Source organism: Alligator sinensis, unplaced genomic scaffold (assembly GCF_000455745.1).
Source record: "Alligator sinensis unplaced genomic scaffold, ASM45574v1 scaffold130_2, whole genome shotgun sequence".
Taxonomy (NCBI): Eukaryota; Metazoa; Chordata; order Crocodylia; family Alligatoridae; genus Alligator; species Alligator sinensis.
This window is the reverse complement of record NW_005841913.1, coordinates 1,380,086-1,394,233: the sequence shown is the minus strand read 5'-3', so window position 1 is coordinate 1,394,233 and position 14,148 is coordinate 1,380,086. Positions and strand designations below refer to the sequence as shown.

Sequence of the window (14,148 nt, the reverse complement as noted above, 5' to 3'; positions counted from 1 at the left end):
ACTCCAGCCAGGTGCTTGTCCAGTCTCCTCTTAAAGACCTCCAGGGTAGGGGAGAGCACCACCTCCCTTGGAAGCCCATTCCAGATTTTGGTAACCCTTACCATAAAGAAGTTCTTCCGGATGTCCAATTTAAATCCGCCCTCTGTAGTTTATGGCCATTATTTGTAGGTACCCCAAGGGGTGCCCTGGTATACAGAGCATCTCCTATTCTTTGCTCTTCTGCTCCCCCTCCCCCCGCAGTGAATTTGTAGACGGCCGTAAGATTACCTCTCAGCCTTCTCTTGCGGAGGCTGAAGAGATCCAGGTCCCTCAATCTGTCCTTGTAGGGCTTTACCTGCAAGCCCCTAACCATACATGTAGACCTCCTGTGTACCCGCTCAAGGTTATCCACATCCTTCTTGAAGTGTGATGCCCAAAACTGGATGCAGTAGTCCAGCTGCGGCCTTACCAAAGCCACATAGAAGGGTAGTATCACCTCCTTAGACCTGTTTGTGATGCGCCTGCTAGTGCATGATATCACTTCGTCGCATGGAAGACTCATGTTCATTTTGGAGTCGATTATGACTCTGAGATCCCAAAATCTTTGTATGTACTATATTTACTCAACTATAAGACTAGGTTTCTTCCCTATTCAGCATGGGGGGGAAAAGCTCCTCATATTACAGTTGCACACAAGGAAACTTCATTAAATATATAGTCTGTCATTAAACTGATGCCAAAAGCAGCATGTGCTCACTAATGGAAATCAACTATGAAGTTGAGTAAAATACAGCCAACACCGAGCATTACTATAAAACACATGGCCCATATTGGGCTCACATGCTGATGGGAACCTTTTTTATGTAGCCCTTATGTGCCTGTCTCCTTTCGATGATACGCTCCTGCGCTGCCTTTGCATGGGCGCCTAGTCTTAGGTGCCAAGTAGCTTTGAGTGACCCCCAGAGAGGTTCGATCATTTCTGGGAAAAGCCCCAAACTCACCTGCCACAACCTCGGATAGATCTTCAGTGGAGGGGTTCCTGTTGAGGATACCTCCAGAGTTGTCACGCCTCTTGGCGGATGTACACGGGGCTCCAACCTTCCCTACCCCCCGGCCACGCGCCACCCTTCAAGACAAGCCTCAGGATCTTTTTCAGCTAGCCCTTAAAATGATGTCTTCCTCAGTTCCTATGCTTCCTTTTTTGTGGATGGATGTCTTGGACTTCCACTAGACCAAAAGGGTCTTGGAACATTCTGCTTCAGGAGATGTTTTCTCTGACACCCCGGGTGCACCACAAAGGATGCCACCGGTCACTGTCATGTCTCTGTGTTGCCCGTAATTCCCCTATTTGGGTCTCTGGCTACCAAACCCCAGCAAGGGAGAATGAAGTAAGCCTGCGCTTAGCAGAGAAAGCAATAGAACAGTGCAAGAAAAAGGAACAAGGAAAAAAAAACCCTACACTGACGGAATGCTATGACATACCAGGGATGACATGAAACCAGAAAGAAAAAGGGTCAGAAGAGGAGAGAAAAGAAAGAAAAGCGAAGGAGAAACCGTAGAGTCGTTGGCTCTCCTTCCCCCCCATCAAGGGCCCTAGAGAAGCATGTCCATCGGGTTCGGATCCGTGCTTTTAGCCCAGGTGGGGTTTTCTTCAGCTCCTCCCAGAGTAGCATCTGGCTCGGCGTCCTGGCAATGTCCGCCACTGGGGTCAAGTCCTTCGGTGGCTCCTGCTGCTGCCGCCCTCTCCGCCAGACCTTCTAATCCCCACCAGTGTTGACCACACCTGGAGTGGGGAACTTCTGCAGCCACTGCTACCACTGCCACTTGCCTCCTCACCGGCTCTTCGGCTCCTTGTCGGTGCTGGATGCCTTCGCTGCCGCAATTCCCCGCAGCTCCTCTCACTCCCAGATTTCGCCCTGCCACTCTCTTGGGGCCGGCTTTTATCTCCACCAGGCAGCGTCTCCTCCTGACTTCACCCGGCCCCAGCTGTAGATGGGCATGGCTGATGAACCACATGGACGTCTCTCCTTGGTATGCTAGCTCATTCCTCCCACGTCCTGCAAGAGGTAAGTTTTTTTTATTTTTTGTTCATCTTAGGTTTTTCTGCGAGCGTGGTTTCCGGCTTGCCTTTTCTCACGTCCCTGGGACACCTTAAAAAAAACAAAACCAAAAAAACAGGCAGGTATTCCCTTGGCAGGGAACTGGCACCTACTGCAATACCAGGCCAGCAGTGGGAGGGCCAGAACCAAACCTGATATCCTCCCCTTGGTGCCAAATATTTGCTACGTTTGAACTTTGCCAAAATGGCCAAGATGCTGATGAGAATTTAGGACAAAGATAGGCCTATGCAGCCCATCTACATAAGATGTGATATACTGCCCATTGTGTTCATTCCATCACAGTGCCAGGTCATTGTGAAGTCATGGTGAGCCACTGCACTGAATACATTTCAATTTCCTCTGCACTCCCATAGCTGAGCTGCACCTTTCTTTCCCATTTCTAATGATTCCTGTTTCTTCACCAGCCTTAAATGTCTGGCAGGCATCATCAAACAGGGTCACCCAGAATCCATCTGTTGCCCCCTCTCTAAGCCTGTCACATACAATTAGTGTTGCCCTGTCCTCCATGAGGTAAAACCGGATCAAGTTGCTCTTCATGTCATCTGCATATATATTTTGGGAGGTTCCCAGGACTTATGACAAAACACACACAATTCCAGCCATGAGTGGAGGCTAATTAGCAGCTGGATCCTTTTTGAAGGGTGTATCTGGATTACACATGGAAACTGAGCAGTTCTGAGCTGTTGTCACCACGGCTTCAAATGGTGTGGTCTCTGGTGGGGCCCAGCCCATTGAACTGTATGGTACATCATGAACCCTTTGGCTTTATACTAATATCATGCACCATTTGTGCTCCATATAAGGAAGTACAAAAGTGCTGCTTAAAAGTATGTTTGTAGAGTACCTGTGCTAAAACTTGAATCAGTTTAAAAAAAAAAGATAAAATGCATCAGTTCATCTTTCAGTGTTTTCAGAGTTGGTCCTCATTTCCATGTGCACAGGGAGAGCAGGGTCTGCGAGTTACAGGGGAGCACCTGTAGGGGAAAAAATTTGGGGAAAAGGAGGCAAAGGCACCACCTGACTTTTCCTCCCCGCCTCGGTATATTTTCTCTGCTGTAGCCACAAGAGGGGAGCACATTCAACGTAAGCCTCAATAATTAGATTCTATACCTGGAAAATTGTAACAAATCTATAAATTTTCTACAGGTAAAATCTAAGTATTTGGGGGGGTGGGTCTTATAATCAAGGTCATCTTATATTCAAATAAATATGGTACACTGTCAAGCTGCAGAGGGATTTTTCTTCATCATGAGGGAGGCATTAAATTAATGTGGCAAGAATCAAGAACTCTGAAGCTTTTGAAGAAAAGGTTAAGCTTCACTCAAGATAGTTGTACCTTTTTCCTATCTCACTGTGACTGACTAATTAGTGTGGTAACTGGAGATATTTTAATATGGTTGTTGTAGGAGAGCCAACATTTTAGCTGGAATAAGCAGATGTCTGCCACTCCTGGAGAAGCTCAAGTTCTCAATAGGAGTTCATTTGTCACTTGATTGTTACCAAACTCTTAATCTAACTTCCTACAAAGCTCCCATTTATCTTGGCAAGAGTGAAGCTTCTCAGTTTAATGACTTTACTGCTTACTCATCACATACAAAAGGCATAGATTCTTGTATTAAAAAAGACTCTTTAAATACCTGTTCTGTTAAATTGCCTGTAGCAAAATCATATTTAAACACTTGTCCTGTAAGTGCAGCTCCATAGAGTCCAGTCCTTATGCCCACATGAAAACTTTAGTGCTGTTTTCAGCATGCCCAGAATTGCTTGCAAAATCAGGGCTTTAACAGTACTTTCCATATTTTACAGAAGAGTAATGATACAGACAGGCATTTTCAAGGCCTGTGTTGAGGGCGTTTGTTTAATTTCTATCCCCTGGACTAGTAGACACCAAAATATGACATGTGGGCAAGGCTCTGATGCATATTTATTCTTTCATTATTTTCAGGCTGATTGAAAATTATAATTCTTGTTTTATTCTTCCTTTGATAGACTAGCTCCAGTTTGAATTCTCATCTGAAGTTCAGACATACACATCTCTTAGCTCATCTTAGTCACATGAGCTAAGTACAGACAGTCAAAAAGCCTGAGGCTGAATTGATTCAGTCTTTGCAAATTAATCTAAACTACAGGGATTAAACTGAGAAATAACTGGACACACATTTACTTTTGATTCAGGAAATGCAGTCACATGTCTGCAGTGGCTCAGGCCACAAGCTGGGGGGTGCTAGAGTATGGCTTTCTGGCATGTAACCATAATGGACTGTGTGTTCGTTTCCTCTTCCTGCTGCCCCAAGGTCTCTGGGATTTGCAGTCCAGAATCACATCAGCAAGACCACAGGGTTGCTCATCACTTCTTCTGGCTTCTAGACACAAGGCTCCTTCCAGGTGCCTCTGGGATTTCTAGTCCACAATCACAGCCAGCAGTAAATCGGAGTGGGGGAAGGCGTGTTTAATCCCACTCCCTGGCCTCAGACCCCAGTTGGTGTTTGCCTGGTGGGGGAGGAGGCAGTAGCCCCCTCCCCCCATTCCCTCCCCCCAGTCTTTCTCTGCTGGAGCAGACAGCCCAGCCCAGCCCAGGGCTGGAAAGCATGCTGGGATGCTCAAGGACTGTGATTTAACTTGAACCAGGAAAGGGCCTGGGACAGAAGTTTCATAAATCAGTTTGACCAAGTCTGATACTATATTCAACCAGGTTTATCTTAAACCAGTTTCAGCCATTTTGAAACTGGTTTATGTGAACTGAACTTATGTTCTGTTACAGGTTTAAACCAGATTCTGATCACTTGAACTGGTTTATGTGTAACTTCTGTCCCTAGCTTAAGTTTAGGGCAGGCTTTTTTATAATTTTCTACATTCAAATCCACACAATTTACTTTAATAACTACTGGTAGCTATATGATTAGGTTTGTTAAAAAAAAGATAAATTGTTTCATAAGCAGTAAACACTTTTATAGCTTATGATTCTGTTAAAGTAATGATTTCAAAATTATTTTCCTTAGAAATAGAACTAGGGAAAATCACTAAAATTTAAGAATAAAGACTAAGGATTTGTAGTTGTCTGTTCAAAATGCTATCCCATGCTTGTCAAACAGCTTGTCATCTCATGCTCTTCAAGAATTAAGCAGCCCTGCAAAGGCCCTGCTCTGCAAAACACATGTATTTGTTTGTATTTATTGAGATAAATTGGGGTTGAGATCATATTTTTGGCATATATTCTCTTATTGAAGTGCCTTAGCTCTCTGAAGGCAGTTTCCAATTGAGATCTAGACTTTTTAAAGCAAGTAGCTTGCTTTGCACTCAGGTGTGTGAATGTGATTGGATGTCTAAGTTTATAATGAGCATATATATAGATTGAATGTATAACTATTGCAAGAACATGGCAGATGGCCTTTTAGATGATTAAGTTTGTATTTGTGTGCAGAAGACCCTGTAATTACTCATGAAAGATGACATTTTCTTCTGGTATATGTGGATTGAGTATTGTTGGTGCTATGGAATTTCATTATAATGCACTGGCAGAGAAGTTGGCTCATAACATTTTGTATAGACCTTAGCCGCCTATATTTAAAAATATACATTGTTTAAATTAAGTTTAAAAGTTGGATAATTGTTGTTTTTTTCCCCTGCATCATCAGACATCTTCAAGCATCTATTTGGAAATAGTGAAAAATGTAATAAGAGGCAACAACAACAAGGAGCCCCAAACTATGAATTTTCTGGAAATGGCATTTTAATATAAAAAGGAGCTTGCACAATAAGTATCAAGAGGGAATATTTTCCTTTAAACAGAACCAAAGTATATCCTATTGCAATGTATTTTCAGTGAGAGTAAAGATTCTAGCATGTTCTGCTCAGCATGCAATTCTTTCAGCTAGTCAAGAGGGAGTTGAAATTTCCAGCTGATTGTTCAATGTTGGCAGGCGGTCCCTTCTTTCAATCTTCCTATTACTATTAATAATCAAGAACTGCTTGCATTTACACATTCTCTTGCAGGTAGAGCAATTGTGGATGCCTTTTCAATGCCAAAGATAAGTTTGATGCTGAATGTCGTCTTTGTTGTTTACATTTTTTTTTAAATCTAATGGAGAGCGTCAGACCAGATGAAAGCTAAAGGAAGAATAATTTGCTCACTTCAATTAATCCTTCAGGACTGCTAAGAGAATTCTGATAATGGTTTTTTAAAGTATTTTATCTAACTACCAGATAATAATACTAAAAAAGTATAATCATGTAGTTTCTGAAGTAGGTAATTTCTCAGTTTTGTGATTGCACATCTGATAGATGGCTAATTGCTACCATTTGTGAGCACAAAATTGCTCCTGAAAAGAGACAATGTAAAATCCTCCATAGAAACTGGGCCCCTAATACAGATGAGAGATGGCTGTTTTAGGCTACCTTCCTTTTTTGGTTATGCAACTCTAGGAATCAGTATTTCCCATATAGTTGATATTAAAACTGACTGGGGTAAAATTCTGCCCTGGTGAATGCCTTGGGCATTTTGTTACAGATTTTAAGTGGGAGTGGGATTTTACTTTGACAGTCATATTTTTATTTTATTTTATTTTATTTATTTATTTTTTAACAATCAGTCCCATCCACATTTTTTGTTCAAAATTGTCCCAAGTTACTGAACTGAAAACCGGTATATGTTATGCAGTTATGAACAATGGTATATAATCAAATGAGGCATAGACTACTAAAGTATATTTTATATTGTAGTATTTAATCCTGTAAAACATAGGAAGAATTAATTTAGTCCTAATAGAATGGAAATCATTAATAACACCTCTGCTCCCACAATATTTTTTTGGATGTATTCATTTAAATGCTTAGAGGATTCATGATGTATTTACCTATGTTTGCAAAACTGTCTCCACAATTTTAACACCAGACATGAAGATACCTTTCCTGAGACTAGATCTGTTCTTTGCCAAAAGAGTTTGTATGTATGTGTGGGATCTGTTTGGTAACATGTTAGATTTGAAGCATAAATGTAGCAGCAACTCATTTGTATAGACTTCAGGATCTCAACGGAACAGTGGGACCAGCTGAACAAAATGAATACTATAAGCTTCAAAAATGCATAACCAGTGTTTGCATTTTTTATTTTATTTTATTTTTTTTGCAGCTGGTTGCTAAATTGCGTGATAAGTGAAATAGTCCATTAACAAAACTTGCCAGTGTGTTTCTAATATTCTTAGAGATTTAGCAAGGCAGAAGACCTAGAGCAAAGCATGTTTTTCTAATGCTTGCCATTGTGTGATGCATATACTTACAGGATGAAAGCAACTTTTCCTCTAACCAGTCTGCTGACTTGTTGTATTGGACAACAACTAAAACCATGAAGGTTCTGTCTAATACGACTACGACTACAAAAGCCATGCTGCATGCTGTCAGCGATGGACAGTGGTGGAAGAAATCATTAACTTACCTGCGGCCATTGCATGTAAGGAGACTCTAACCCTCACAGTTTTGTATGTAGTTTCACTATTAAATGTATAAGTCACTTTCCTTCAAAGGGACCTACTGGCTGAACCCTGGAGCCAAATATTGATGCTTTTGTTAGTAGATCCCAACTCAAGTATGGGACCATAGAGTATTTCTTTTTAAGATTTTGTTGTTGTTGTTGTTATTAGTTCCATATTGCCACAGTCCATTTTTCCTTATTTCTTGTGTGAGCTGTCATTTCAAAGAGGAAAAGCACAGTCTAGAGCTAGTAAAATTGCAGGGCTTTTGGGATGGCAGCTATACATAATCAAAAAACAATTAAAACAGTGTTATGCTTTCTACTTAAGTCTCTTTCTTTTCAGTTTGTGTTCTGTTTATCTTTCAAAACATCTATTTTTCCTTATAGAAAGAGACATAGCAGGCAGAGTCTCTAGCTTGTGGCCCAGTGACAAAGTTGCTGACCTCCTAAGCATGGATTTAAGGCCGCGTGTGTGTGTGTCTCCCTCCAGTTCAGTTCTGCGTGATTTTTCCACATGCAATTTTTGCTGTAGATTTGCCTACCACCTGAATATATGGCTGTCGATCTTTAATAAAATGTTGTTGTTGTCCAGCTGACCTATGCTTACGACTTTCAGGGTCAAGAATTTGGAGATGTAATGAAAAGCGGGGCTGGAGCAAATGCCACAGTGGAAAAGCAGGGCTGCCATCCTTTTTATGAGTCTCTAATTCTTGATCCATACATTGCAGATGTAAGTTTAAAGTGCATGAATAGTTCAAGGGTCTCTATTAAGTGCATTTTAAGGCATTAAAATCTTTGCTCTTTAATGTTGCTATAGTTATGTAATTTTGTTTCAATACTATTGCTTAATTAAATCAGACTAATGATTTGATATCGTATGCAGCAAATTAAAAGAAAAGTATAGGAATGAACTTGATTATTGTTTCTGATGCAGAAAATTATATAAAATGCAAATTAAAAATAATTGCAATGTTTTTTGTTTTAAAAGTCCGAAGCAACTTATGCCGCATACCAGCACAGCTCTTTGGAAAGCTTTGCAGAAGTGCTGCTGAGAACAGGAAAATTAGCAGAAACAAAAAGTGAGGGAAAAGACTTCTTTCCAACTACAGAAGGTAAACGATGTGCTCAACTCTGTATATTTCTGTGTTTGTACATGCATGTGTTGGATAAGAAACATGAGCTATATGTAGGCAAAGTTGTTTGGGTAGATGTGATATCTTTTACTAGACCAACTAAATAGTTGGAAAGTTATTTGCAAGTTTCAGGCACAAACAACCTTCAGGCATTGGGAGACTCTGCTGGTGTTATGATTTTTCCAAGGTAGAAAAGAAGCTAAAATAAACAAGACGTCTGTGAAGATGCAAATGAGTGGATGCTTGGAAGACCAAAGCAGGGAGGAGGGGGGAGAAGGGAGGGAAAAGTGTGAAGGAATGCCTGTGGTCAGCTAAAGGCAGGTTACCTAGTGTGTTAGATCAGCATTTCTCAACCCATGGGTTGTGACCGAAAAGTCAGTTGCAAGAATATATGAAAGGGTTGGGAACAAACCTTAAAAGTGGATTCTCCTTTAAAGGAGAAACATGTGGGGAAACCATGGCTTTTTCCTTGCAGGCTGGCAGAGTTCTAGCCCCAGACACCCCACCCCCTACTGCGCGCCCACACAAAGGATTTTTTTCCAGCTATTTAGTTGGTCTAATAAAAGATATCACATCTACCCAAAGAACTTTGCCTGCTTATGTCTTTACACCAACACAACAACCAACAACCGATGAACTATATGTAGTACTCTACATATAGTTCATGGGTTGTTGGTTATAGCCATGTTGTACTCTGAAGTAATGTTTTGATATTTTTTTTAAAAGTTGGTCATGCTGTCTACCAGAATATTGATCAGAATACAAAAAATAGTACTTTTTAATCAGTCAGTAAAGTTTCTGGATTTCCCAAGAGCAGGGCTTTTCAACCTTTTGGATCATTTTACCTCCCGGCAGTCAGATATGGGGCAGTGTACCCCTGGCCGCCAAGTGGGGGAGAGGGAGAGTGGTGCACAGCTGGATGCCAGCTGGGGGAAGGGGAGAATGGTGTGCGACCAGATACCGGGGGTGGAGGGGTGGTGTGCAGCTGGATGTGGAGCGGCGGCAGCCACTGCATACGAACTTCCCCCTCTAGCTGGGCAGGCAGCACCTGCACAACAGCGCGGGGTGGTGTGTGGCAGCACTCCATCCCCACTGCCCTCATGTAACCGCTAGGGCCTTCTTAAGTGCCCCGAAGGGTACGCGTACTCCCAGTTGGCAACCCCTGCCCAAGAGTATTCATAGATCTGTTATGGGCAGGACAAGCCACTATTTGAAGGATGGTATCTACTTAACAGAAATGGTCAAGCTGTGGACTTCAAGAATGTCACTGACCCACAGGTAATGAGAAGCAGTGATATGTTATATAGGCCCCTGGCGCACAGAACACTTAAGACATGATGAACCAGTTAATCACATCTTAAGTTGTTACCTTGCCACACATTAATTGTTAGTTCAATTAATGGTGTGAAAAAACAATGAATAAGCCACAAAGGTGTTATACAAAAAACATGTAAGAACTTTATGGCTGGCTTCTATCATGACTTTAATTGAATGTGTGGCCAGGCTGGGACTTCCAGTCCTAGGGTGCCCATGCAGGGGTGGGGAGTCCATTGGCTGGGACACCGTCAGCTGGATGCACCCCCCCTGGCTGAGAGCCCAAGCAACTGGCAGGGCTCAGCTGCGAGAGCTTTCTACTTGCTCGTGCAGAAGGATCCTGAGCTCCCCGTGCACGTGTAGAATGGCAGAAAGTGCTGTTTTTGGGGTCGTTCATCAGATCTCATCAAACCTTTACTTGGATATCTGTCAGGGGCCATGGCACGTGCCATAGTATCTGTAGAGATAGATATGCGCTCCTTTTAAAATTAGTTCAGGTATTGTATTATTTTGATAATATACCGTCTTTGGATTGCTGTTTTCCAGTATTTTATTTGCTCACACAGTTGCTCATTTAAAATTCCTGGATTTCCTTGAACTTTAAGAAAAGATTAAAATGTATCTATGGATTATATTTAGTGGCTTATTAAAAGTAAAACCCTCAAATTGAGCATTTCCATTTCTTTTTCTGTCAACAAGTATACATCTTTTCGTTTTAGCCGCCTCCTGCTGGCTTAAGAAATGAACTATTAAAATATTTCCATGCTGTTAGTGTCCTTTGAAGGAAGATGTCTATCTAATAGTTTATGCTATGGGGAGTTCTGCCATGACAAATTAATGTATTGGTTCACATGAGATGTAAAAAAATGTCTTGAAATGAAGCTTTTTCCATCAGTCATAAATTTTTCACTGCTAAGTGATCCTGTCCATCCAGTTAAGAAGTTCGTGTTTGTGTTAAGGGTATACATCGGGCCAACTCTGGATATATGACTTGTTTTCACAGGTTTTTGATAACCTCATAATACAGTACAGAATTATGAGTATTGAAAAGTTAGTAGCAGTGATTTTATGAGGATGGTTTTAGGCTGTCTTAATGTAGCTTGAATTTTAGTATTTGTTGAACTCCTGTCAGGTGTGAAGTGGTACTGGTTGTATCAGGCTCCCACAGTTTGGCACATGTGCTGTCAGGATACTATTACTTTTGCTACTATTACTAACAACCTTGTCAGTTGTAATTAAGAGCCTGCAGCCTCCAGTTCTTAGTAACAAAGACTCTTTGGGGTTTATTGCTCACAACACCACGAGAACCTGACATACAGATTCAGGCATGACACCTTTGAGGTTTATTTGCTGAATATGGCACCAACATAAAGTGGGGCCCCTACCCAATGCAACGTATTCAGGGTTCCCAGCCCCCCTTGTACACACTGATCAAAACAACTTTGTCAGTTCTACCAGTCACTAAATGTGTTTAGGTGACATCATTAGTATATGATTTTCACTGGACATTGTGACTTTCCTACCAAAGAGGGGGGCCTGTTTACGAGCACACCCTGGGTACTGCTTTAGTGTCTTGTACCCAAGTTATCTATTGTTTTTAATGCACTGGCCTTCTGAGATGTCTAGATGTTTGTACTCCCAACTTTTCCAGTGCTTCCGCTTAGGTCCTGTATTATCTGCTGTCTGAAGACACAAAGGCCCATCGCTCAAATTGTTACTGAGACCTACTTTGCTATATGCTGTTAATAGGCTTTTGTGTGATTTTTGTGTGTATTGATCCTGTATGATAGTGATGGTTTCTACCTGGATTGGTCAATGAACGTATCATCCATGTTCCATTAAGATCTACAGTATTTTGTGTATATGAATGACCTATTTTGTCATGTATATGAAAAGTATACAGGTTTCCAGCTATATTGGTCTTACTTAAAGAAATGGGAAAGGTATGAGAAACAATATATATTGCTTTGTAATAGCAAATTCTGTGTACATCCAGAACACTTGTTACCATCAAGTTGTGTATTTTAGATTCTGGTTGTTCTAACTCATCAGTTGTTTATGGACTCAAATTTTGTGATTGGGCATTTGCCCAGGGATTTGTTTTAACATACGCATTTAAATATATATATATGGAAATGGGAACATGTTTGTTTAGGTCCCACCTATTACTTCAATTTAGTTCATTCAGATGTAAAATAAATAACAGAACGGCATGTGCTGTGATTTGTGAAGTTCTCAGTTGTTAAATGTATCATTTTGCTTCAATCTCATTGTTATCTTTCCCCACTTTTGCCTTTTTATTTCCCGCTCCCCCTTTTTCACAGCTTCTGCTTGGTTCCCAGGCAAGCAGAGGTTTGCTGTAACTGATCAACACGAGCTAAGGAAATGCCGACTAAATGAAAGTACTGTAAAGTGCTGGTTGGCTCATCATGTTCAATGAGTAATCAGCAGTGGCTCAATGTGTAGTTGGAAAGAAGTATCAAGTGGTGTTCCCCAGGGCTCTGTCGTAGACCTGATTTTGCTCAGCATCTTCATTAATGATTTGCAGGGATCTGGGTTTTCTGTTTCCCATGGAAAAATCCGGTAAAACCTGGATTTTCTCATTTTAAGGAGAAAAGCACTGATTTTCTCCTTGAAAGGAAAAAAAAAAACACATGGAAAATGGTGGGTTTTCCTTTGCAGGCTGGCAGCGGACACCATGTGCATGTGTGCACTCACCCATGCACGTGGCTGCCAGGTAGCCTGGCGAGCAGCTCTCTGCACGTAAATCTGGAGGGGGAGGATCAGAATTGAGGCCCCCCATTGTGACTGAGGAAGGGAGTTGGGCAGTGCTGGGGATGCTGCCCAGCTGGGGTGATGTGTGGAACTGTGGCCCAAGGCCAGAATGCATGGCCACAGGGCCTGGGTGGCAGCGGGACAGAGCCATGGGTGGTTTGTTGGTGGTTGGGGACTGGCTCCCCACTACTGTGTGCACTCTCAGGTGGAGGTATGGGGGTGGGGCATGTGTGGTGGCGGGGAGGGGGCTGCCTGCTATGGGCTCAGGCTTCCTACTCTTCTGCCCTCCCCCACAGGGGTCTCAGCTGCCCAGCAGATGGAACCTGGTATGGCAAGGCAGAGCAGAGTGGAGCGGGACAGGGAAGGTCATTGCTGATGCTGCAAGCCCTGTGTGGTTATGGCGAAGCACCCCCTGCCCACCCAGCAGCAGCAGGGGTGGCAGCATGGAGCTGTGCTTCTTGCTGCTGCTGCGCAGGGAGGGCGTGCCTCACCATGGTGGTGCAGGGCTCACAGCAGTAGCAGTAAGCTTCCCTCCCAGCCCCTCTCTGCCCTGCCATGCTGGGTCCCACCCACTGTGCTGCAGAGGTCCCTGGGGAAGGGCAGCAGAGTGGGGAGCCCTGAGTCCACAGTGGGCAGCCTGCATCCACCCTCCGCCCCCACCCAACAGGCTCTGCTCCAGCCATGCTGTCCATGGGGGGAAGGGGGAACCAGGCTCCACACTCTGCTCCACTGCAACAGCTGTTGCCTCCCATGGGCAGCAGCCCAGGCTCAAATGCTGCTGGGAGGTGGGGGGCAGGGGACTGTGCACCTGGGTCCCTGGCCCCATAGCTCTGGCAGCTGCGGGGTGCCCTCTGGCAGGCTGGAGGGGGCAGGGGGCTGTAGGTGAGGAGGGGCCGGGCGCTGACAGCTGCCAGGTGCCTGATGAGGGCAGCCATTTTGGACCTGGGGCCGCCTATATAAACAGGACAGTTTTGCTGCTGGAGGTCAGGCAACAACATTGCCTGGCTAGATGGCTGCTGGTATCATCTGGAGGTAAGGGAGGAGCTGTAGGGGATGGATAGGAGGCTCCTGGTCCTGGGCATGACCTAAAACTGCACCCTGCCAGGAGTGGGTGGCCTGGTGGGGCTGTCAGTGGCGTAGGAGCCCCCAGGAAATGCCAGGCCAGTTACCACCCTGGTAAAAGGCGGGTAGAGGCACCTTAACCCTAGCCCTCACCTTCAGGTGAGTTGCGTTCCATCGGAGGTAGTTGTGGGGGTGCAGACCCCGCAAGGGAGAGTGGGACCACATACGGCCGAGGTTGCCTGAGCCCTGTGGGGTTCGAGACCCCGAGAGGGAAGGTTGGGGCCAGGTACGGCTACGG

General features: G+C 43.6%; 1 protein-coding gene across 1 annotated transcript in view; it reads left to right on the top strand.

Annotated features, from left to right (window-relative positions):
* The window catches only part of NBAS (neuroblastoma amplified sequence), a 383,345-nt gene that overhangs the window by 186,804 nt on the left and 182,393 nt on the right, over positions 1-14,148 (top strand). The window contains exons 36-38 of the mRNA XM_025198082.1: positions 7,378-7,545; positions 8,183-8,296; positions 8,555-8,678. Of these exons, the coding sequence (XP_025053867.1) occupies positions 7,378-7,545; positions 8,183-8,296; positions 8,555-8,678 (406 nt within the window). The remainder of the gene's footprint in view (positions 1-7,377; positions 7,546-8,182; positions 8,297-8,554; positions 8,679-14,148) is intronic.